Source organism: Strix aluco, chromosome 30, assembly GCF_031877795.1.
Source record: "Strix aluco isolate bStrAlu1 chromosome 30, bStrAlu1.hap1, whole genome shotgun sequence".
In the NCBI taxonomy this organism is placed as follows: Eukaryota; Metazoa; Chordata; class Aves; order Strigiformes; family Strigidae; genus Strix; species Strix aluco.
Genome location: NC_133960.1, coordinates 3,375,213 through 3,397,035, shown reverse-complemented (window position 1 = coordinate 3,397,035; position 21,823 = coordinate 3,375,213). Strand labels below are relative to the sequence as shown.

Below are 21,823 nucleotides of genomic sequence, written 5' to 3'. Positions count from 1 at the left end.
TGGAGGCTAGGTTTAATTCCACAAAGCTAGCATGCTACACAAAGGGACTGCAGCGTATTTATCTTGTTACATGATTAGTAAAAACCTCTCTAAGATTACACTCATGGGTCCGTAATTACTATTCCATCTCCTATTGGTTAGTTATAGTTAAATTACCCTCACTTGCTGTGTAAATTAGCACGCATGCTGCTTACAGGTGTCGGGGACCAAGTCTTTCTGGTCTTGAGTTGAGTCAGTGGTCATGGTCGAACCCCCCCTCCCCCCAACACCTTTACCTTTCCCCAGTTATTGCTGATTCTTGCTGAATTCATGCTTCTCAGACAGTCATCCAAGCATCGGGCGCCTTCTGGGATAGGATGTTCCTCTCTTATCACTCTTTTAGCTGCTCTTCAAAGGTATAGTTGTTAGCAAGGCACCCATTGTTTATGCAAAGTTGGAGTAACTCACTCCCTTATCTCCTGGTTCCTTCTTTTCAGGGCAACAGCCTTAAACCAGAAACTGCCCCTGTCATTCTTCTCTTTACAAGTTCAGAATGAGCAGAGAAGCAAATTTCCTAGAGACATCAGGGAGGCCGGTCTGTGGGGCAGGGAAAGCTTCACCCGTCTCTGCAGCAGCTTGCCAGGACACCCGTCTGCACCTGGGAGGAAGCTCTTTGGAGCAGCCCCATGGGGAGGGCATTTTAACCGGGCTGTGGTCACCCCTGGACAGCACGGACCCGTTCCTGCACTTCTTCTGGGCCTGTGCTTTTCTGCAGACTTCTTGTGCCGGGTGGAGATATCCTTGGCCACTGCTCCGCTGCTAACCATGAACTGAAACCTGGAAAGCAAATGCTGCCACAGGCCTGGAGAAGGGTGACCCCCACCCTCTGCAGCTCCCCAGCACTAATCCTGACTGTCGTGCCAGGCACGGCATCCCTTTCCGTTTGTGGGCACGCACAGGTTCTGGTGGCAATCTCCCCCCAGCACCGGAAAGTGGAGCTTTAACCCTGTGCAGCTGGTTCTGTCTGATGTGAACGACGTCAGGCTGGGCATGAGAAACACTCGCCGTGCCCGATCACTCCAGCAGAACACAGGCCTCGCCTCAGCTCACTCTTCACTCTGATCACAGGAAAGAAGGAAGCCCCATCGTGTGCCGAATGCTTTCTCAGACTAAATCTGGACTTGGTTTCTCTCCGGATTGACCGAGAAGCAGCTGTGGGCACACGGGGTTGCCTCGGTGTGCTGCCACAATGCTCAGGGAGGGATCGCTCGCCAGGGCCCGGGATCTGCAGGGCAAAGGGGGACCAAGACACCAGCCCACCTTGTCCAGTTTCAGCTGTCCCAGGATGTCTGCAGACACACATCCCAGATAGCCACAACCTCTGGGAAGCAAGGGGAGGAAAGAGGTGTCGGGCTGCAGGCCAACCAGCTCACAGCCTGTCGGCCAGCTCTTTGCCCAGGGGGTGCCAGATGCGGGTGTTGAAAACCAGCGCAGACAAACACCACCGTGGCTGCGGAGCTGGGCTGTGCCCCAGTTTATGACTGCCAGCCTTACGCTGCTCCTGGGACAGGGCTGAACAGAAATGGGGCTGTGAGAAGGGCCCAGGACCAGGGCTCTGGCTGTCTAACCCCTGGAAAGGGATGGCACCCCCGAGCCCAGGACATGATCTGCCAGCCTGGTGCCACAAGAGGATCCTGTGGGAAGGAACAGAGGTTCTCCCAAAGGGGACTGGTTCAAGGTAACGGGCTGATTTACAGCAGGGGCATTTCCAGCCAGCTCAGGAGAGAGAGCCCTGTGGGAGCTGGGGCTGGAGCTGTAGGTGCCCAGCCCCCGGGACGCAGGACCCCTTTTCATCCCAGAGCCAGAACCCCAAGGGGTACCAGCTCCCAGGGGAAGCTGGCCCTGGATGGCCCCCTCACGAGGGGAAGAGGTGATTCACGGAAAAAAGACTCTACAACTCGAAATAGAGTTATACAGCAGGTATGTTTTACTCCGGCCGGGGTGCAAGGGGATTTCTCCACAAAGCTTGCACACCCACTGCACATTTTACCAGAAACTTACCGAGTGTGGATACACATATTCATTGGATTACATAACACAAACATACATATGCATGAGTGAGGCTGGGTTAGTTCTAGAGGCTGGTGTCAGCAGTTTATGTTCTCTTTGCACCTGCGCACTGCCTCCTGGGGGGCGTCTTCGGGGGTCTGTTGGAGGAAGGCTCATAGTCTTTCTCACCTTGTTTTTTCCCCGGAGCATGCGCAGATTCTTTTAGCCAATTTCTTGAACAACAAAAATGTTTTTCAGCTGGTTTGCTCATCCTATCTTCAAAGGGAACCAATGAAACTTCTACCATCCGTACATGGCTATCTTTACTCGTTACCGAGGCCCAACTAGCAGGAGCACACCTGTTCCTCAAGGACAAAAACATGATATTTTGCTGAACACGGCAGTTCTTGGTAGATTTTCACAGGAAACTGCTTTGTTTTGATGGACGCAGTAGTCCTTGGTAAAATTCCACAGAACAGTCTGGGCAAGCAGGATTCTTAGCGATATTAAAAAATGCTATAAGTAATACTATAACTTGCTAGAAGTAAGGAAATAAGTTGCTAAGCAGTTTTCTGTAAGTAACTAAGTAACTAAGTCTTAAAACAAGTAATCCTTTCTCTGTATCACAGGCCATGCCCACAGGAGCCTCAGGGCTCAGGGCAGCCCCAGCACCACGACCCGGGGGTCCTGGTTGCCACATGGTCCCCTGAGGCCGCCAGGACCCTCAGGCAGGGCTCTCGCAGCAGCCCCCAGCCCTGTCCAGCCACCCCCACAGCCCAGCAGCTGCAGCCTTTGACAGTGGACAGCCCCACTGTGTCACCGAAATCGGGAATAAACCTCTCAGCACCAGTGTAGCGTTAAGAACAGGCATTTCTTTATTCGGCGCTGGGTGCATGGGGGATCATGCACACACTAAAACAAAAGGTTATCCTTTATGTACCTTAAAGACATGAATATTCATACATTTTTCGAGAAGTCTCCGCCTTTCCTCCTATCTACTACATTTCCATAATGCTGGTGTTGCAAAACTACACTACGCATGCGGGGAGCTCGGGTGGTCGTTTGGGGAGTTACCCCCTACTCCTTTTTCCCTTTTATGGTCACGAGTCTTTTGAGGACAGTTTTTTCTCCTTGGATGTTTTCCAACTCTGTAGTCTGGCCACGCTGTTCTTTGTTATCCACCTTGTTTCAGCAGTTCTGCCAGGATGTGTCTCTTCTCAAGGTTAGGATATCTTCTCTGTGCACTTTAATCACTCAGGCCTTATTCCATACAAAGGTCAACATTGCTTGGCAACACAATTTCTCAACAACTGCAACCCTTTGGGAAAGAACTCCTGAAAACCTTACCTGTGCTGGAGAGCTGCAGGAGCGTGGGGAACAAGCTGCACAGCTCACAGCTGACAGCCGCGGTGCAGCAGCCCTCCATCACGCTTGTCGCCTGTTGCCCTCAGCTCAGAAAAAAAGATGCTCTTCACAGAGCGTCTCCTCTCCAACGTGCCCTGCCCCAGGGCCGTGGCTGCGGGGGAGAGGCCGCACTGTGAGGTCACAGAGCCCTGCGGTGCCACGCCGGGGTGTGCGGTGCTGTTGCCGGGCACCACATCAGATGCGCCGGCAGCAGCAGCGGCAGCAGCAGCAGCATGGTGCAGGTGCAGGGGACCATGGCCCCCACCCTCGTGCTCATCCTCCTTCTGGTGGCCCTGCGAGCCCAGGGTGCCGGGGCTGCTCCGTGGCGAGCGCGGGGATTAGGTAGGTGGGCAGGTGAGGGCCAGCGCCCAGCCCTGGCAGCGTGGGGCAGCACCCACTGCACCTCGGGCTGACAGCGGGGCTGGGGTCGTGGTGGGGCAGGGCCGGGAGAGCCACGGGGCCGGGCTGGGCCGGGCGAGCTGTGTCCAGCTCCGCGGGCAGCAGGAGGCAGATGTACGGGGGCGCAGGGGGCTGCGTCTGCTGCGGGGGCCTGTTCCAGGTGGACAGTGGGACTGGGAGCAGCCGTGAGAAAGTGTCCCTGGAGCCGGCCCTGTGCCACCTGCCCCAGGCAGCCTTGCCCCGGTCTGTGTGTCAGGGCCCGGCAGCACGGCAGCAGCCGGGCAATAGCCCTCGGGAGCACTTCTTCCCCAGGCTGGGCACAGCCACGTCCAGCAGGTTTGTGGCTCTGCCGCTCCCCAGCTGGACCCCAGCTTTCAGCCTCGGGGACGTCTGTCCTGGGGAGATGTCCACTGGGGAAAACAGGAGCATTCCTGCTCCAGCCCTGCAACTCTCTCCCCAGGCGAGCCCAGGTCGCCATGGGACACACAGCCCCAGCCCACAGCCCGGGGCAGCCTCTCCCTGGCCACTGGGCTCTTCTCCAACAGATACGTGAACAATAATGTTTTCACATGGGCGCCTTTTCCGCCCAGAAAACGTGTCCCAGGAAGAAATCCCCAGGGACCATACGTTTGTCCATCTGGTCCTTGAGGGCTGTTGCACAGGGCCTGGAAACAGTATTTTGAAAGCCTCCAGGTGCAGCTAACAGGTCACCCCGGCCCCTCTGCACCTCTGGAAATCTCCACCCACGTCTGGGTCCCATGGCATTACCTGCCCCCCTCCAGTCACTGCAGGTCACTGGGAAAGGAGCTCACAACCTCTAATGGGAACGTGCTTGATTACAGCTGTGCCCGAAGCCAACGGCCACCCGACTGCTCAGCCGGATCTTCTCCGGGGTCCTCAGGGTGATCCCACAGGTATGTCCCCTGAATGAGTGAGCACTTAGGTTTTCATATTCCGTTCGTGTGAAATTTCACTTAACTCTCTCTTGGCCCACACTCAGCTGTGCAGAAGAGGAGCAGGGAGGGAGCGGGTGCTGTGAGCACTCTGCCTTCCGAAGGTGTCTGTGCCAGCGTCTCTGGCCCTGCGCTGCTTCTAGTGCCTGCTGCAAGGCCAGCGGTGGGCTTGTTGGGGTTGAGTTTAGAGCTGGTGTGAGCTCCAGGGACTCCTTTCTCCCAACACCTCCGTGCATGTTTTGTTTTCGATCCTCCTGCTCCAGGCGCCCAGTACCTGTCTGCACAACGCTCCTGATGGAGGGGGGAGCTGAGTGCCACGGAGCACTCCCGTGTTGGAACTGCCTTCACGGCCGTTCAGACCTGCAGAGGTGTATTGAAATAGTTCATGGGAGCTTCTCTGTTCTGTCTGTTCACAGACGTGGCTGGAGGCGATGGCTCTGCAGCTTCCCAGCTGGGTTCCAGGGCGGACGCTCAGGGAGATCGCACGGGTACGTCACGGCTTTTGACTTCCTTTGGGAGCCGCCGGCTCAAAGCCCAGATGTGAGCGAGGCGTCTCTCGCGGCTGTGAGAACGTGGACCTGCACTGTGTGTGCAGTGTCATTGCGTGATCCGCTCGTATGTTCTGCTGCTCAGTCCTGGCGGTGTGTATCACCGTGCGTGATGGAAATTCTCGTGGGTGTTTGGTTGCAGATGTGGGTACAGGGGGGACTTTTCCAGATTCTCAGCTGGATCCTGCGCTGGAGCTTCCCTGGCGTCGCTGGGGTGAGGAGTCAGTCTTGACTGACTTCACAGACGAAGCACTCGTTTTCAGTATTGTATTTGTGACAAATTTAACTTTGGACTTTCCGTTCAGGTCCTCAAAGAGCAAAGTATAACGCTGAAATGGGAAAATCCTCCCAGTGGGCCTCAGAAGTCGTCCAGGGAATTCTGAAGGAGCTGGACAGGACCATGCCAGCCCAGGGTGAGTGTCTGTCCCTGTTAAGCAGAAGCCTTGTCAAGCTGAGGTTTTAGATGTGTGGATGGACAAGCCGTAGCCTGCACAGTAGGAAGGGGCGGCTCAGAGCCTCACTGCGGTGACGCTCAGTTTCAGGCCTTGTGGGCGCTGGCGAGCTGCAGAGATGGTCGAGCCTCTGCTGGCAGTTGCGGTTCCAGCTGAACCCCAGGAACAGCTGCTGCCCCAGTTACAGCCTTACTGGGGCCAGAGCTGATCTGGGCAGACGGTGGTGTCTAGCTGTCAGGAGCTGGTGGGACTCACGCCTTGAGTGTGTGAGGGACTTGCCGAGGAGCTGATGGCTGCTCAGTGCTGAGAGGGCAGCACCCTGCCAGTCGCCGGAGGGGAGAGCGCAGAGGATGCGCAGGCAGCTGGGGGCCGCTGAGACCAGCAGGCACTGCCGGGGCTGCAGGCCTGCCCTGGCCAGCATCGGAGCAGCCCCAGCTTCAGAGCCTGGTCCAGCCCCGTTGTTCTCCTTGATGTCTGAGGCCTCTCGGTGACGCCTCGGTGTCAGGGACGGGTGAAAGCTGGACACCCAGCATGAGGCCGGACACCTGACTTGAAGGCAGCGAAAAGGAAGGGCTGTGAATTCAGTCTTGGGTGGTTTAGCTCTCTGCTTCTAGTTGTGCTTTAGAAAACTGGCTGGTGGTTTTCCTCTTGTTTTGGGGGACTGTGGGAAGTGCTGCTCGGAAAAGCTCTTTCCCCAGCTCAACTGGCTACAGCATCTTCCTGTCCTCTCTGAAGGACGTAACCTGCCATCACCTTGCAGTTTGCCAAAATGCACTAAGTGGAACGTGAACAAGACCACGTGCAGTCTGCTAGTCTCTGGGCAGGTCAGGATTTGCTGTCTGCTGGTAAACTGGAAAGGGTGTAGCGCTGACAGTTTTCTCCATGACTGACACCTTGTTTGGACTAGTGACTAGGTGCACCCCCAAACGTCCAGGCCTTGTTTCTGAGCATTGTGAATGTATTTGGAGAAGTACTGCCCTCTGAAGGCATCATTATGCTGATGAGGAACAGTTACTTCTACTTAATCTGACCTTCTTTCTTTCTAAAGGGATGGACCGTGAGTCTATGGAGAAGGAGGTGTTTGGGGAAGGAGGCAGCCAGGCGGTGCCAGCCTCTGCTGAAAGAACAGGGGCAATGCAATCAGCGGGCGTGCAAGGTAATTGCTGTCCTTGGGTCACCCAGTGTCATACATCAAAACCTCTCCCTGTCTGCAGGCTCTTCCCCCAGTGCCCGCTCCTGCACACCCTGTCAGCAGCACAGCCCACAACTGTTAGTGCAGAGCAAGTGTTTTCAAAGCTCTGAGGAGGACTGTCACCTCTGGGGTGTGGAGTTTTTTGGTTTCAGACAGACGCTCACCTCCCAGCACAGCCCATCACAGGAATTTCAGGACTTTGCCAGTTTGGGAACAAGAGCATCTCAGCCACGCTCAGCAGACAATGGGAAATGTGACTCTTAATCGAATGGGCCTCCCGCAACACCTGCATCCCAGAGCTTGCTGTGGGTGCCTGGAGGCCCCAGGCACAGCAGAGGGGGATCCCTCCTGTGACCTGAGGGCCGAAGGGGTGCACTGGCAGATCGGGCACAGGCTTAGAGGGAACCTGCACCATCCTTCCGCACCCTCTGTGCCTGAGCCGTGACCTTTCTCTGAGGCATTTCCTTTCTCTGACTCTTGGCAGTGCTGTTCAGCCCCGGGGAAGCCCACCACGACAGGGTCTACAAATTTCTTCGAAACGATCCAGGTACTGAGCAGTCTTGCAGGGGGCCGTAAGTGGGAGACAAGTCCTGAAAACTGGAGGCACACGAGCAGTGCCCACGCTGGGGAAAAGGCGAAGAGGGAGAGCGAGGTTCAGGCGTCTGCCGAGAGGGCCCGAGTCTGTCCCCTCGGGGTGCGGGTGCTGGGCTGGGGAGGGAGAGCTGGGGGGGCACTCCCTGATGCAGGGATGTTTTCTGTCCCTCTCGCTCAAAGGGGCGATTGCTGTGCTCCCCCACGCGCTCTCCATCTGGCCCGATGACTTCAGTTCAGAGGGACGACTTGTCCCAAAGGGTCAGAGGGGGCCTCCGTGCAGCAGCACTAGCAAGCCTCGGAGACCGATGGTGGGAAGTGCCAAAGGAATTGTGCGCAGATGGGAAGGGTGGCCAAGAAAGGAGAGCAAACCCCTGACACTGGGAGACTCGATTGTGGCCCCCCCAGAGTGTAAGCAAAGCTGAGAGGAGAAAGGGACGCTCCAGAGTGCACTGATGTGCAGTGGCTTTGGGAGTTGCCTTTCTTCTGCTGAAACCGAGGAAACATTGCAGCCCCAGGACAGTCACTGGCTCAGAGTTGCTGACAAAGTGAGAAGGAACTGGCCCTGGCCGTGTCAGACCTCCTGTGAGATGACCAGTCGTGTGCAGGACACTCTAACGCACAGAATTGTTCCTCCAGGAACGGACGGCAAGAGAAGAGCAAATGCCGCGGATCCTATGAATTTCCGCAAGTACTGCGTGGAAGGGGCCTTGGCAGTCCTGGGCTCCATGCTGCTTGGGATGGTCTTCTGCTGTGTGATCTGTGTGTGGAGGAAGAGAAAACGGTGAGTGTTGCCAAACTTCTGTCTCCGATGGCTGTTGTATTAGCCATGAAGCATGTAGAGGTGGGGTATTCTGGAGTGCCGAGTTAGTCGCTGGCCAAACTCTACTGAGATTTCTGCTGCAAGAAGTTGCAGCTGCCCTCTCAATTCATGGGCACTCTTTTCTGAAACCCCTTCTTCCTGTTGCAAGTGTTACTTAAAGCGACCCTGCCCCACCAAGAGCAGACCCAGTGACAGAGGTAGGCCGGGCAAGGTCAGGAAGAAGAGCAGTGAGGAAGGGCGTTGCCATGGAAAGGGAGCAGCGCAATAGTGACATCTCCCTGCCAGTGAACCTCCCGGCGGAAATCACCCTGTTAGGTGATGCCATAAACCACACGTGTTCCCCTCGGCCAAGGTGTCCCGGCAGCTCCGACCGTGATGATGAACCTTCCCAGCCCTCAGCCTGGCTTTGGAGCAGGAGGGTCGTTCTGTCCCACCTGCGCCCAAACGCTGCCAGCGTGCGTGTTCTCGGCACAGGCCCCCGGGGGTTTTGTCTGTGCAGAGGTCTGCATCTCTTTGGATAAGTGTTCTGAAGAGAGGATGGAGGGCCCCTCCCCTCCCCGAGAGCCGAGGCTGCCCCTTGTCTGGGCAGGGACGGGCAGGGGAGCCGAGTGCTGGTCTCTGGCAGCACCAGGAGCCAGGAGAACAGGAGGCTCTCCTGGCCGCGCAGGGCCGTGCCCAGCTCTGGTCCCCTCGCTCTGCTGGGGTCAGGTCTCCTTCCCGGCACGTGCAGAGCAGGCAGGTCAGGATGGTGAGGGCCGAGAGGAGACGAGCCCAGGGGAGGCCAGCAGGGCCCCAGCCGAGGGGTGAGGGGCACCCCATTTTCTGCACAGAGCTCTCTGTACCCACGGCTCCCACGTGCAGCCAGGGGGCCCACACTTCACGGGGTGCCCGGCGCTGCCCCACACCCTCGCACTCAGCCTCAGGGGGCCCTCATCAGTCTCCTCTCTCTGCAGGCGCCTCGACGAAGCTTGGAGATCCTAGCCCGACAGCAGCAGCTGTGGGTGTGCATGCTGGTTTACTGAACTTTCCGCCCACACTGACAATGGAAAAGTACATCCAGCACTCGGGTCAGAAGATTAACGACATCTGAAAACAAGAAATAGTTACAAGAAGGCCAGAAGAAAAGAATGTGCTCGTTAAGGAAGAAACTGATAAAGAAGGGACCTTTTGGAATTGCAAAAGCAGGAACTTATCTACTGGCTACGTGCGGGTAGCAGTGTTTGTGGAAAGTACCGAGGGGAGCTACTTTAGAAATAAGCATGCACAACAGTCTGTAAGGGCTTGCTGCTATTTTTAGAAGGCACAGCGGTCTATAAGGGCTTGCTTGCTAATAAAAGTTTGAGCTTGACTTCCAATCATATTGATTGTCTGTGGTCTTGTCTGCCGTGACCTGCACGGGAATCCGTCCCCACACGGGAAAGCCCAATCGGCCGTAGGTGGCTGAGGTGAGGCAAGTGCCGCGTGTGGGAGATGCGGCAGCAGCGAGCGTGGGTCAGAGGGCAGCGCGTGGGGAGGAAGGGAGCAGAGGCTCGGGCCGTTCGGGGCAATCTGTGATGTAAACGTTCCTGGCCCGGCTGGCATGCCGTTAGCTCACAGCACCGGGACTGTGTCTCTGCGGGGTGTTTCTGCCTGCTCTGGGACAGGAGCAAATCGTGACCAACGCAGAAAACGCAGGAAAGCAGAGCAAATTCTGGAGGGGGTGAATTCGAGGTGTGGGGGAAATGGTAAACCGAAACGCTGCTGCCTGGTAAAACGAAGACTTTAATCTCTTTATTGAATGTGGTACCGTGGCAAGGTTTCAGATCTCACAGGTGCCAGCACTGGTTTCACAGCCAGTGTTACCCCAAAAAGGAGCACCAGGATCTCTCCCTCTGCGAGCTGGAGGTGGGTGGGGTGATCCACGGGCCAGAGTCTGGAAACGCAGAAAGCAGGGTGTTAAAGCCAGGCTTTAACTGTTTCTCAAAGCTTGGCATAACCTGGCAAATCCAATAATCCTTTTCAAATCCACCATTTTTTAGAAAGTATTCTTCTCTACTTGGTGCTAAACCCTCTTACAAACAGCTCTGAAACTGCCACATGGTCCATCACAGCTTCCCCTGAAGCCCCGACTCGTCAGAGTCGATTTCTCACAGGTTTTTCAGGAGATTTTACTATTCCAGCTATTGCCATCTCAAGTCTTACTTCCAACGTGTCTCCCAGCTTATCAAATGGAGGAATTCCAGGCAAACAGAACTTTCCATTGTGCTGCCATTTAAATTTAACTGAAGCTGTATGTGATGACCAGGGAAAGGAACGCGGAGAAACCCTTTCTGGGCGTCAGTTCCCTGTAACGAGCAACTCTCCACAAATCTCTGACAGTGAGAACTGTGTTTCTGCCATAACCAGGGCATTTTCTGTGCAAACTGTGCCTCTGCTTTCGAGCCTCCTCACATGGATTACTGACGGCTTCTTCTCATCTGCCGCGCTTCAGCTGTGTCTTCTCTAGACCACTTGTGCTTGCAATGGAACAGGTACAAGCCATAGAAGAGTGGCTCGTTTCTACGTCCAAGGAACAGGGGAACGGTTACATTTTCCATCTGCACAAGTGCCAGTGCCAGCCAGGCTCCGACACGGGCAAGCGCCATGGAGACAGGCGGCCCGCTGCCACGTCACTGTGCGGTGGGCTGTGACGTCAGCGAGCGATGGAATGTGACCTCACGTCCCTCCCTGCAGGCTCTGCCTGCGCCCGGCCCAGTCTGGCTCCTGCCTGGACTCCTGCCGAGCGTGTCTGCGAGGTCTGGAGGGTCGAGCGAGGCTGCTCCGGGTGCGGGGTGGTGCTCTGGGGGCTGCTGTTGGCAGGTCTCGGTGCCCATCCCGGAGCCATCCCCTGTGTTTCCCCGGCCCTGCCTGGGTCAGGCAGCCGGGCACCGCCGGGCGCGCTCGCGGCAGCGGAGGTGAGCTGTGCGGGGGAGCGTCCCCCCCGGGGCGGGCGAAGGGGCTCGGGGAGCCGGAGGGTGTCCTTCGCCAGGGGCCTGGGCATTTCTTCCTCCCCTCCCTTCGCTGGGACAGCCAGTGACCAGGGCCACTCTCACTTTTGCAGCAGGGACACCCTTTCGCGTCACCGGCGCCAGCGAGCGGGAGCAGCTCGTCGTCCTCAGCGCTCCCCACCCTGCTGCAGCGCGTGAACGTGGCCATGGAGTCAGAGCAGATCTGCCCCATCTGCCGCGACGAGCGAGATGACGCCGCTTATGTGATGCCCTGTTGCCACCGGTTCTGCCTGGGCTGCATCCTGCGGTGGGCAGATGTGAAGGCAGAGTGCCCGCTCTGCAGGGGACCGGTGGAGTCGGTGCGGTTCGCTGTGCCGGGAGGCAATGGCTATCGAGAGTGTGCCATCACGCTCCTCCAAGGGTCGCCCGAAGCCAGCAGCCAGGCAGACACAGCTCCCAGCCGCCCGGCCGAAAACAGCCCCCATCGCCCCGTGGCTTCCCCTCCATCCTCTCCGCAGGGGACACTGTCCCCAGATGAGCAGGGGGCTGCAGAACCCGAGGCCGTGGGTGGCATCCTGCCTGAGGGCTGGGCAAGTTTTTTCCAAACTCAAGAGTATTTCCTCGATCCCGTGCTGTTCTGGCTGCGCCGGGAGCTGGAGGCGATCTATGGGTCCCAGTGGTGGCAGGTACAGCGTGCAGAGGGCAACATCCTGCACGCCCTGTGCGTCTGCGGCCCGGCTGCGGAGGCCATGGTCCGGGAGCTGCAGCCTGTCCTCGGGGAACACGCAGCCCCTCTGGTCCGTGGCATCATCGACGCCATCGAGAGCTGCAGCGAGGAGCTCTGGACCCTGCCGTGCTCCCCGGCTGTGGGGGAGGAGGACGACAGCTCTGAGGACAGCTCCAGCCCCACCAACTCCGGCTGCAGCAGCTCCCGGTGCGGGACTGCCAACACCTACGCGACCTCCCCCAGCAGCCCTGAGAGATCTGACAGGGAGGAGGAAGGCGGCACGTCAGAGGCCGCCCTCCACGGGGGTCCCAGCTGCCCCCCATCTGCGCCCGTCCCGGCAGAGCAGGAGCAGCCCCAGGAGGAGCCGGGGGAGGCGGCGGCGGCAGGTCCCTCCGCTCCCGGCCGGGGCAGGGACCGCTCCAGTGGGAGGCCCAGGCGCCCCCCGAAGAGGAGGGCCCCCGGCCCCCAGGACTCTCCCCAGCCCTGCAAGAGGCCGCCCCGCCGGCAGCACTAGCAGGGCTGCAGCAGGGCTTTGTTCAAGTCCAAGAAAATAAATTCCTATTTCCCTGACCCCGTCTCTGGGTGCGGCTTTCTCCCCCTTCTCCTGGTACATCTTTTGCTTTATGGTAATACTTACATGGAGTGTGTAAACTGACAACTTTAGGATTATTGTGGAATTAATAATTTGAATTAATGGAATTAAGCTGGAATTAACAGAGCACCAGAATATTAATAATATTAATTTTTAATCCCGTTTTACAGACTTTACCTTGTCATCAGGCAGCATCCTCTGATGCAAAGTCAACTGCCCAGCACAAAAACATAATTTTGCCTTGTGCCTTGTGCCTCCTTCACAAGCAGGGATAAGACAGGAGATTGGCTTATGGATTCCTTTAATCCAAGAGCAGTTGATGCCTTTGGGCAGATTTTCAACCCAGGAACATCCCCTTTGTTGCAGTCAAGGATGTCCATGGCGGGATCGCCTCATTGGGAAGGTCCTGTGAGCCCCCTGGGAACGCTGCGAGATTACCAATGAGCTTTACACGACTAGAGAGGGAGTCTGTACTGAATACTAGCTGGTATTTCAGAGGGGGTGTGGGATCCACCCGATGCATTCACTGGTCCTTCAGCTGACGTCGTACTGAATTCACCGATCAGGCTCAGAGAGTCTTTCCTGCCATTGCAGCTGAAAGTAAGAAACAAGGGAATCACACTCAGGACAGAGGATTATGCCCCACGCTCTGCCCCTGCCCCCCAGGTGACCACCTTCAGCCCCTCCCCGGTGCCCACGGCCACCACTGTCCCCAGTGTCCAGCCTGTGGTCAAACTGGTGTCAGCAGTGCCCACGGTCCCCAGTGCCACTGTCACCGGCAGCGTCCAGAAGTACATCATGGTGTCCCTGCCCCCACCAGTGACACCAAGGGGACACTGGGACCCCCATGGGTGTCCCCACCCCAGGACCCAAACTGTTCCCCTCTGCCACCACCTCCCCCACTGTGCCCCCCAGATCAGAGCCTGGGACAGTCCACAGCCACCCCCCTCCTCCGTTGGGAAAGTCAACAGGACCACCAGGTGGTGGCACAGTGCCCCCAGTCTGCACAGTGACCCCACTGGGACCCTGATGCTGGGGACAGGGGGTGACCTGGTGGTCCCCCACTTTCCCCGTGTCACCCCCCAGTGTCCTGGGACCTCCCTATGGGGACAGGGGGTGACCTGGGGGTCCACCGCTGTCCCCGTGTCCCCCCTGCAGTGTTCCCAAGTGTCCCAGGACCAATCTGTGGGGATGTGGGAGTGCTTGGGGGTCCCCCAGTGTCACCCCCAGTGTCTCCCAGTGTCCTGGGACCACCTCTGTGGGGACAGGGGGTGCCCTGGGGGATCACCAGTGTCCTCATGTCCCCCCCCTGCAGTGTCCCCATGTGACTTAGAGGTCCCCATGTGTTCTTGGGACCATTGGAATCTTGGGAATAATGGGGGACCAGTAGGATCTGGGTGGGGGCTAAGGGGGTTTTGGAGGGACTTGGAGGGGGGGAAATGGGGTTTGGAGGTGTCACAGGGGTGATTTGGGGTCTCTGGGGGTCCCAGGGGTACCTGACCCCCCCTCCATGTGTCCCCCCTCAGAGGGTGCTGCTGCCCCAGGGGTACCCCGAGAGCATCAGCCCCAACTACCTCCAGTACCAGTGCTGGGAGGCACTCCAGGTGCTACTGGGAGTACTGGGAGGGACTGGGAGGGGACTGGAGATCACCAGAAGGGGTGCTGGGAGGGGACTGGAGGGCTCTGGGAGGCATGTGGGGGCTACTAGGAAAGATCTGGGGGGACTGGGAGGTAACTGTGAGGGAGGCAGTGTGGGCATGGGGTACTGGGAGGTAACTGGATGGTAACTGGGAGTACTGGGATGGATTGGGGGGGTACTGGGAGGTAATTGGAAGGCAGCTGTGGGCTACTGGGAGGGGACTCGGAGGCACTGGGATGAACTGGGGGCATGGGAGAGGACTGGAGAAACTGGAAGGTGGTTGGGGGCTACTGGGAGGAGCCAGGGGGGCACTGGGAGAGACTGGGAGGTAAGTGGGAGGGAGGCGGTGTAGATGGTGGTAACTGGGTGGTAACTGGGAGCACTGAGATGGGCTGGGGGTCACTGGTAATTGAATATGGTGGGGGACTACTGGGAGGTGTCTGGGGGTTAAGGAGAAGGACTGGGAAGTAGCTGGGAGGGAGGTGGGGCAGGTGGGGATTACTGGGAGGTAATAACTGGGGGTGACTGGGAGCACTGGGCAGGTGCTGTGCAGACTCTGATGGGTGCCCTGGCCACCCCGGGGGGTGCTCCAGGCCCATGGGGTTGGGGGATGGTGCTGCCACCATCACTGGGGCCACCCTCACCCGAATGCTGTGGGGTGAGACCCCCAAAGCCCCTTTTCACCCCCAAATCATCCATGGCCCCAGAATCCCTGCTTCACCACCAAATCCCCCAATTTTACCACAAAATTCCCACGTTTGACCCCCAAATCTCCCATTTTTGACTCCCAAATCTCCCACTTTGATCCCAGAATTTCCCAGTTTGACACCAAATCAGCCTCAGCACCCCCAAACCCCCTATTTTTCATCCCAAAATCTATCTTGAATCTCAAAATCTCCCAGTTTTACCCACAAATCTCCTACTTTTACCCCCAAATCTGCACCAGCACCCCCAAAAGCCTCACAGTTTCACCCCAAAATTCTCTTTGGACCCCAGAATTTCCCAGTTTGACCCCAAAATGTTCTAGCAACTAACCAGTGCCCAGTCAAAACCAGCCCAGCTCCCCAGTACAAGAGAGGATTTTGGTGCTGGGACAAATGGCGATGTGCCAGCTTGGCGCACGGGTGTGTTTCCGTGCCCTGAGATGTCTCGGGAGGGGTGGGATGGGCTAAAGGTTCCCTCCTCCTCCTCCTCCTCTCCGGGCTTTGTGGTCTCGTGGGATAACCTGGGTCCGGGTGTGCGGTCCCGGGGGCAGCGGCAGAGGCCGGGGTGGACCCTGCTCAGCACACTCAGGGTGGTCCCCTGGGAAGGACACTATGGAGTGAGTCCCAGCAGCTTGTGGCTCCAGCTTTATTTAAAAAAAAATTATTCCAGTACAGCCTTTTTCGTCTCTCCGAGGCTCAGCAGAGCCAGCAGCACAGCGACCGCAGGCTCCATCTTGGTAACGGGCTACGCTCTGCTGTCAGGACGGAGATGGTCTCGGCTGCCAGGGAACTGATGTAGAGTTCAGAGTCTTTCCTCAAGGGCAGGAGCGCTGCGAGAGAAGGGAACAGAGCAGACGTGAACCCCCACTGCCTGCAGAGACCCCCAGGACCCCCGTCCAGCCCATGCCAGCCCCATCCATCTCCTTCCCTGGCCGGGAGGAGCTGGTGAGACAACCAGAGCGGCTCAAGCTGCTGCTCAGGAATGACCCGTGTGCCCCCGACACACAAGAGAGCTCAGGACTGGGCCAGGCCACAGAGTCTTTCTTTCGTTTGCCGTACGAGCTAGTCTAGAGTTGTGTGCGGCCTCAACGAGCCCGTGTATTGATCTGAGCATCACAATGTGGAGTCTGGACATCATCAGCCTCCTGGCAAGGGGCAGGACAGAGATGGCTGTTCTTTCCCCACAAATTCCCTTCCTTTCTGGTGACAAAACAAAATTCCTCCAGTTTCAAGACCTTACTAGAAGAGATATGCTAACCTATGTGTCAAGACACAAACAACTTTCTGAAACTGCTCTTGAAAAAAACCTCCTGAAACTGCTCGTCTGCCCCCGGAGCGTTTTCCTGGAGCGGATCCGGGCACAGCAGCACCTGCCCGGGCTCTGTCCCCTACTCACCGTCACAGATCTGCCACAGCTTCTCCCGCCTGAGGGTCCTCCGGCGCTGCACAGCAAGCCCTGGGGCACAGAGATAATGTCAGAGCCCTGCTACCCCTCGGCAGGGCTGTCCCCCGGCAAGGACAGCTCCCGAGGGCGGTGGGACTCAGCAAGACCCCCAGCGAGCCCCACCAGTGGGGACTGGGGCTGGGTGGCCAGAAATGGGTCCCTGGGGACTCACCAATGAAAGTGATGGCCACCTCTCGCAGGGTGGCTTGACGGTCCTTCAGGTAGGGAAGGCTCTGGAGCAGATACTCATCCACCCTGCTCCTGTCGTGTGTTATCTGAGGGAGAACAAGGGCACGGGGCTGGTACGGACCCTCCGCGGCCGTCCGGACCAGTCCCTCCTGCCCGCACCCCCGTTCCCTCCCGGTGATTCCCATCTCCCAGCCAGGAGCCCCGTGGGGCTGAGGGCCAGAGAGAGCCGTGGGCAGAGGGGGCTGGGGGTGCTGAGACCCCTCCGTCCCGCTGCCAGGGCCCAGATGGGCTGGGGTCTCCTGGAGAAGAGCGCTTGGGGGGCTGCGTGCTGGAGGCCAGGGAAGGAGGATGCAGCTGGAGCAGCCGGGCTGGAGCAGGGCAGCGATGCAGAGCGGCACAGCCCTCCCCAGGGGTGGCCCCTGTCCCAGGCACGCAGCCCTCGTCCAGCCCGGCCCTGGGGTTTGGGGGTTGTCCTCACCAAGCACTCTCCGATCCGGTGTGTCTGCCATGTCTCGGCCAGGAAGCTGAGCTTCCTCCAGCCCAGGAACTCTCCACAGGCGCTGAGGGTGTCCCGGGAAGCCTGCGGAGAAGCAGAGGCTGGGAGATGGTACCAGAGCCCAGGGAAGGAGACCTGGCATCCTCCTCCTCTGGGCCTGGCTTTGAGCTGGGGGGGGCGGGCAGGGGACAGGCAGGGACATGGGGCAGCACTCCCTCAGGCAGAACAGAGATCCCCCCGAGGTGCTGCCTGCGATGGGGACAGGCACAGGGGGTGCGGGGCAGCGAGGGAGGCAGGACGGAGCTGGCAGCCCATCCCATGGGCACCCCCGGCAGCGGGACCCTTGGCTCTCCAGCAGGGGCTGCCCCAGCTCCTTCCCACCCAGGCTCCAGGCAAGCAGAGCTTTGATCCCAGGATGCAGGGCCAGGCCCCTTCATCTCCTGGGCACCTATGGGCACAGCCCTGGGCGACAGGAATTGGGGCTCAAAGCACAAAACCCGTGGGGACTCGTGTGGCCACGGGCCGCTGCTGAGCAGGGAAATGTCCGTGCCAGGTTCTCTGGCCCTGCTTGTGCTGGGGCTGCAGGGACCCTTCCTCTGGGCTGGGGGGGACCCCACCTCCCCATCCACCTCTGCAGCGGTGGGACCAGTGCAGTGGCACCCTGCGGTGACACACATTCCCATTGTCCCTCATGGCCAGGCCACCCCCGTGGTGCCAGCACACCCTTCCCCGCGACACCAGTCGCTGGTCACTGCACCTTGGCCACGTTCTCGACCACGTCGCTCATATGGAAGAACAGTGGGAGCAGGGCACTCCGCACTTTCTTCACCATTTTTTTCTTGTTTCTCCCCACCGCAGTCTTTATCATGTCTTTGAAGAGGCGGATGGAGACCTCCCGCAGACGGTTGGACTCCTGGCAGGGAAGAGGACAGAGGGAGCTCAGCACCCTGCCCACGGGGAGCAGGGGCATTAGCGCGGCTGATGGGAGAGGAGCTGCTCCGGGGTCAGATCCTGAATGCAGGAGCCATCGGCCAGATCTGCAGCTGCAGTTCAATGGCCCCAGAGCCCTGGAAGGCCGCGGACGAGGAGCGGGGAGGGGAAGAGTCCTGGAAGGCCATGGAAGAGGAGTGGGGAGGGGAAGAGCCCTGGAAGGCCATGGAAGAGGAGTGGGGAGGGGAAGAGCCCTGGAAGGCTATGCAAGAGCAGCAAGGGGGGGGATCCCTGCCCAAATGCTTCCCGCATGGCCGCACTGAAGGGCAGCCATCTTGCAGCCACTGCCTTGGCTCAGGCTCCCATGGCAGCCTTACATCATCGAAGAGGGGTAGGAGCTCCTCTGCCAGCCTCAGGGAGATGAGGTTGGCCTCTTCCCTCTTCATGTGACCCATCATGTTGATGAACAACACCAGAGCCTTGGTCTTGACATCAGCGTTGGCATCTGTCAGGGTCTCCAGCACGTCAGGCAGCAGCACCGTCAGTTTTCTGGCCTGTACGAAACACACCGTTGCCTTTTTGTGAAGCAGTGAAAGACCCCCCCACCGCCCCAGCCCCCGGCTGCCAATGTGGCTCCCCTTGCCGACCCCCGCTCACCGTTTCAGGTGTTTTTGAGAGGGTGACAAGGCCCGTGAGCACCAGCGAGAGCATCACCGGGCTGGGACGCCTCAGGTACCTCTGGGCTTTGTACAGGGCAGCAAACGCCTCCGCGTCAATGTCAGCATAGGCCAGGAGCTAAAATGGAGACAGTGGTGAGAGACCAGCAGAGCTGCAGGGCTCCCTCCCCCACACCAGCACGGTCCACGGCAAGTGTCTCCTGTCCCCTTGAAGCCACCTGAGTCCCCATGTCTCTGACCTGGTACCAGTAACTGCCTTGACTCTGGTTTCTGCCCCTTTCCGGGGTCTCCAGGCTGCAGAGCTGGGCAGGGGGATGCAGGCAGGGGGGAGGGCAGAGTGCTGCCTGTGCCGGGACAGGCTTGGTGGGGCCACACCAGCATGGGGTGGGCCCGAGCGTGTGGGCACGGGGATCTGGCTGGTGCTGGGCAGGGGGGGGAGGAGGAGGAGGAGGAGGAGGAGGAGGAGGAGGAGGGCAGAGCTCTGGGGCTGAGCGTGGGTCACTCACAGACAAGGGGTAGATGCAGGCGTCCTCCGTGACAGAGCTGAACACCTTGCGCACCCGGCAGTCCTGCAGCACGTCGAACAGCTCCATCAAGACGTTCCCCAAAGTCCAGGGCACGGAGATCATCACCTCCCACATGGCCATGGCAGCCCTGCGGAGCCAGAGCAAACTCGGTCAGCAGAGCTGCCTCGGCTCCTCCGGACGCTGGCCCTGCCCATCCCCCTCATTTTGGGATGCCCAGGGAGGCAGAGGGTGGTGAGGTTCTGTTCCCCATGGGGCAGGGGCTCCGCTTTGGCCAGCTCTGGCTGAAGGGGGAAGCGTGGTGGGATGGAGAGCCCTGCTCCTCAGGGATAGATATCCTGCAGTTTTCCGTGGGTCTGGCAGCCAGTCTCTGGGCCACTCTCCCTGTGGGGAACGAGCCCTCAAAGCTGTCGAGGCCGATACCTGTCACATGTAGGAGAGATCCTCAAAAGGCTCCTGACCACCTCCCTGGGGCTCCACTTGGTCAGCTCCAGCAGCAGTGAGTCCAGTCTTTTCTGGGCTGACTTCCTGCGGATGTGCTCCACACTTTTGTGGATGTATCTCATGATTTTTGGCACCTGGAGGGGACATGGGTAAGAATGGTGCTGCCGTTCCCATCCCTTCCTGCTTCCTTGAAATGGTTTTGGATGCCTGAGAGAGCCGGGTTAGGGCAGGAGGGAAGAACAAGACTTGACACGTCTTGACATGGAAGGACAGTCCAGCCACGGGTCACTTACATCCAACAGCCAGGATGCAGGGGCTCTCACAGCCATGTCCACGATGTCTCTGCCCATCTGCCTGACGTCGACATCGTCTGCCATCATGGCCTCGATGGCCACGAGGAGAACGTCCATCCTCTGAGAAGGCTGGAGGTGTTCGCCAAACACCTACGGGAGGAGGGATGGGGGGAGGAAGATGTGTCACGCTGAGCTTGGCTGAGCAGCTCAACCATCCCTGGGTCCCTTCGCTCACACCAGCCGATGCCACGGACAAGGGTCCCTGTGAGGGGGGAGCTCGTTACCATTGTGTCGCTGCTGTCAAGTGAAGAAAGCAACAAGGAGCTCTCAGAATTCTGTCCTGGTTGGAGCTCCAAGTGCTCTGAATTCTCCTCTGGCAGTGTCTCGCCTACATGGAAACAAGGAAGCGTCAGTAGGACACGCCATCTTCGCCAACAAGCCTCCCAGAAGGCGAAGAGAACTTTAAATGTCACCATGCTGAGGAAACAGGGTCCTGGCATGGAGCCAGCCCTGGGGAGCCCTCTACTCACCGATCTGCAGTGGCTGGGCCGTGGACGAGCTGCTCTCCTGGGGAGCACCCACCTCCTCCCAAACCATCGTGGCGCAGCTGGGGTGTCTCTCTGCCATCCTCAAAAATGGAGAAAAGTGGTTGAGGGACAGTGCGGGGGTTGAGCTTTTACGGGAAACGCCAGGGGTGGCGGGGAAAGATGTGGGCTGTGCTCAGGAGTATCCTCGCTGCGCTCCTGCCCTGTCCCTTCCCCGTCTTTCAGACACTGCGGGGCTGCGCTGCTTATATACAGTGCCGTGGGGTGACACGGAGGCGTGTCACAAAGGGGGTCACATTGTGACCCGTCACCCAGGCCGGGTGGGGCAGGGTTCCGCTGCAGGGGGTAGGGACCCAGATCGCCATTGGGCCATGGCTCCTCTTGGGGTGTCCCCAGGCCCCCATCATGTCCCCTCAGGACATTCCTGTACCCTCAGGCTCATCCCAGAGGGTTCACACACCCCGGCATGGCCCCTGGACATTCTGCTCTGATCCCGACAGACACTCCAGACTGCCCCATCTCTCCTTTGCGGTCACCTGAGGTGTTTGCTCGCCTGTGCCCAGTTCTCTCCCACACTCACAGAGTATGTTTAATCTGCTACAACAGTGCCCTGGTTTCAGCTGGGATAGAGTTAATTTTCTTGAGCTGGGAGCGGGTACAGCCGGAGTGCCAGGCCCAGACTGGACGTTGGAGTGTTCCATATCCCGTGACGTTATGCTCAGGATATAAAGCAGGTGCGTTCTCTCTCGCTTCCAGTTTTGTGACGACAGGATCTTCGTTCTGTCGGGATCGCTGGGCGGGAGCGGGCTGGGTGTCGGTCGGTGGGTGGTGAGCAATCACATTGTGCATTACCCACTTGTACTTTCTACTATTGTTATTGTTTTGTTTTATTACAATCACTAAACTGGTGGTTTTTATCTCAACCTACGAGTTTTCCTTGTGTCCTTCCACTCTCTTCCCCCACTCCCTGGATGGGGGGAGGGTGAGCGAGCGGCTGCGTGGAGTTTGGCTCCGTTCAAGTTCAAACCACAACAGTCCTTTTTGGTGCCCAGTGTGGGGCTCAAAGCGCTGAGATAATGACAGACCTGGTCAGTGTGTCATAACCATTTGTTAGAAGCATTCATTATATTGGCTTATCAATTGCTGCTCGTAATGTCAATCGCTCGTCTCCTCAAAATTTCCGCTCCTCATTTGCCGTATATAGTCCCCGTGCTGCTGCTCACCACCCGTGGGAGCTGGATTAAGATTTTTGTTTTGCTGAAC

The 21,823-nt window shown here is 58.4% G+C and overlaps 3 protein-coding genes across 3 annotated transcripts; 1 reads left to right on the top strand and 2 right to left on the bottom strand.

Moving 5' to 3' along the window:
* The first annotated feature begins 4,619 nt into the window (after window positions 1-4,619).
* On the top strand, window positions 4,620-9,745 carry LOC141916723 (uncharacterized). The gene is made up of 7 exons (XM_074809480.1): window positions 4,620-4,745; window positions 5,201-5,272; window positions 5,638-5,745; window positions 6,833-6,940; window positions 7,461-7,523; window positions 8,207-8,351; window positions 9,344-9,745. The coding sequence occupies exons 1-7, from the start codon at window positions 4,652-4,654 to the stop codon at window positions 9,369-9,371; spliced, it is 618 nt and encodes a 205-aa protein (XP_074665581.1). The 5' UTR covers window positions 4,620-4,651; the 3' UTR covers window positions 9,372-9,745.
* Window positions 9,746-15,482: 5,737 nt separating this feature from the next.
* Window positions 15,483-18,117, bottom strand: LOC141916762 (maestro heat-like repeat-containing protein family member 7). The gene is made up of 6 exons (XM_074809518.1): window positions 17,905-18,117; window positions 17,130-17,231; window positions 16,635-16,737; window positions 16,415-16,474; window positions 15,768-15,848; window positions 15,483-15,616 (listed from the first exon to the last, which is right to left on the bottom strand). The coding sequence occupies exons 1-6, from the start codon at window positions 18,115-18,117 to the stop codon at window positions 15,483-15,485; spliced, it is 693 nt and encodes a 230-aa protein (XP_074665619.1).
* Window positions 18,118-18,151: 34 nt separating this feature from the next.
* Window positions 18,152-20,612, bottom strand: LOC141916761 (uncharacterized). Its single transcript, XM_074809517.1, has 8 exons — window positions 20,546-20,612; window positions 20,300-20,403; window positions 20,016-20,165; window positions 19,702-19,856; window positions 19,261-19,408; window positions 18,735-18,872; window positions 18,455-18,631; window positions 18,152-18,292 (listed from the first exon to the last, which is right to left on the bottom strand). The coding sequence occupies exons 1-8, from the start codon at window positions 20,610-20,612 to the stop codon at window positions 18,152-18,154; spliced, it is 1,080 nt and encodes a 359-aa protein (XP_074665618.1).
* Between the last annotated feature and the right edge of the window lie 1,211 nt (window positions 20,613-21,823).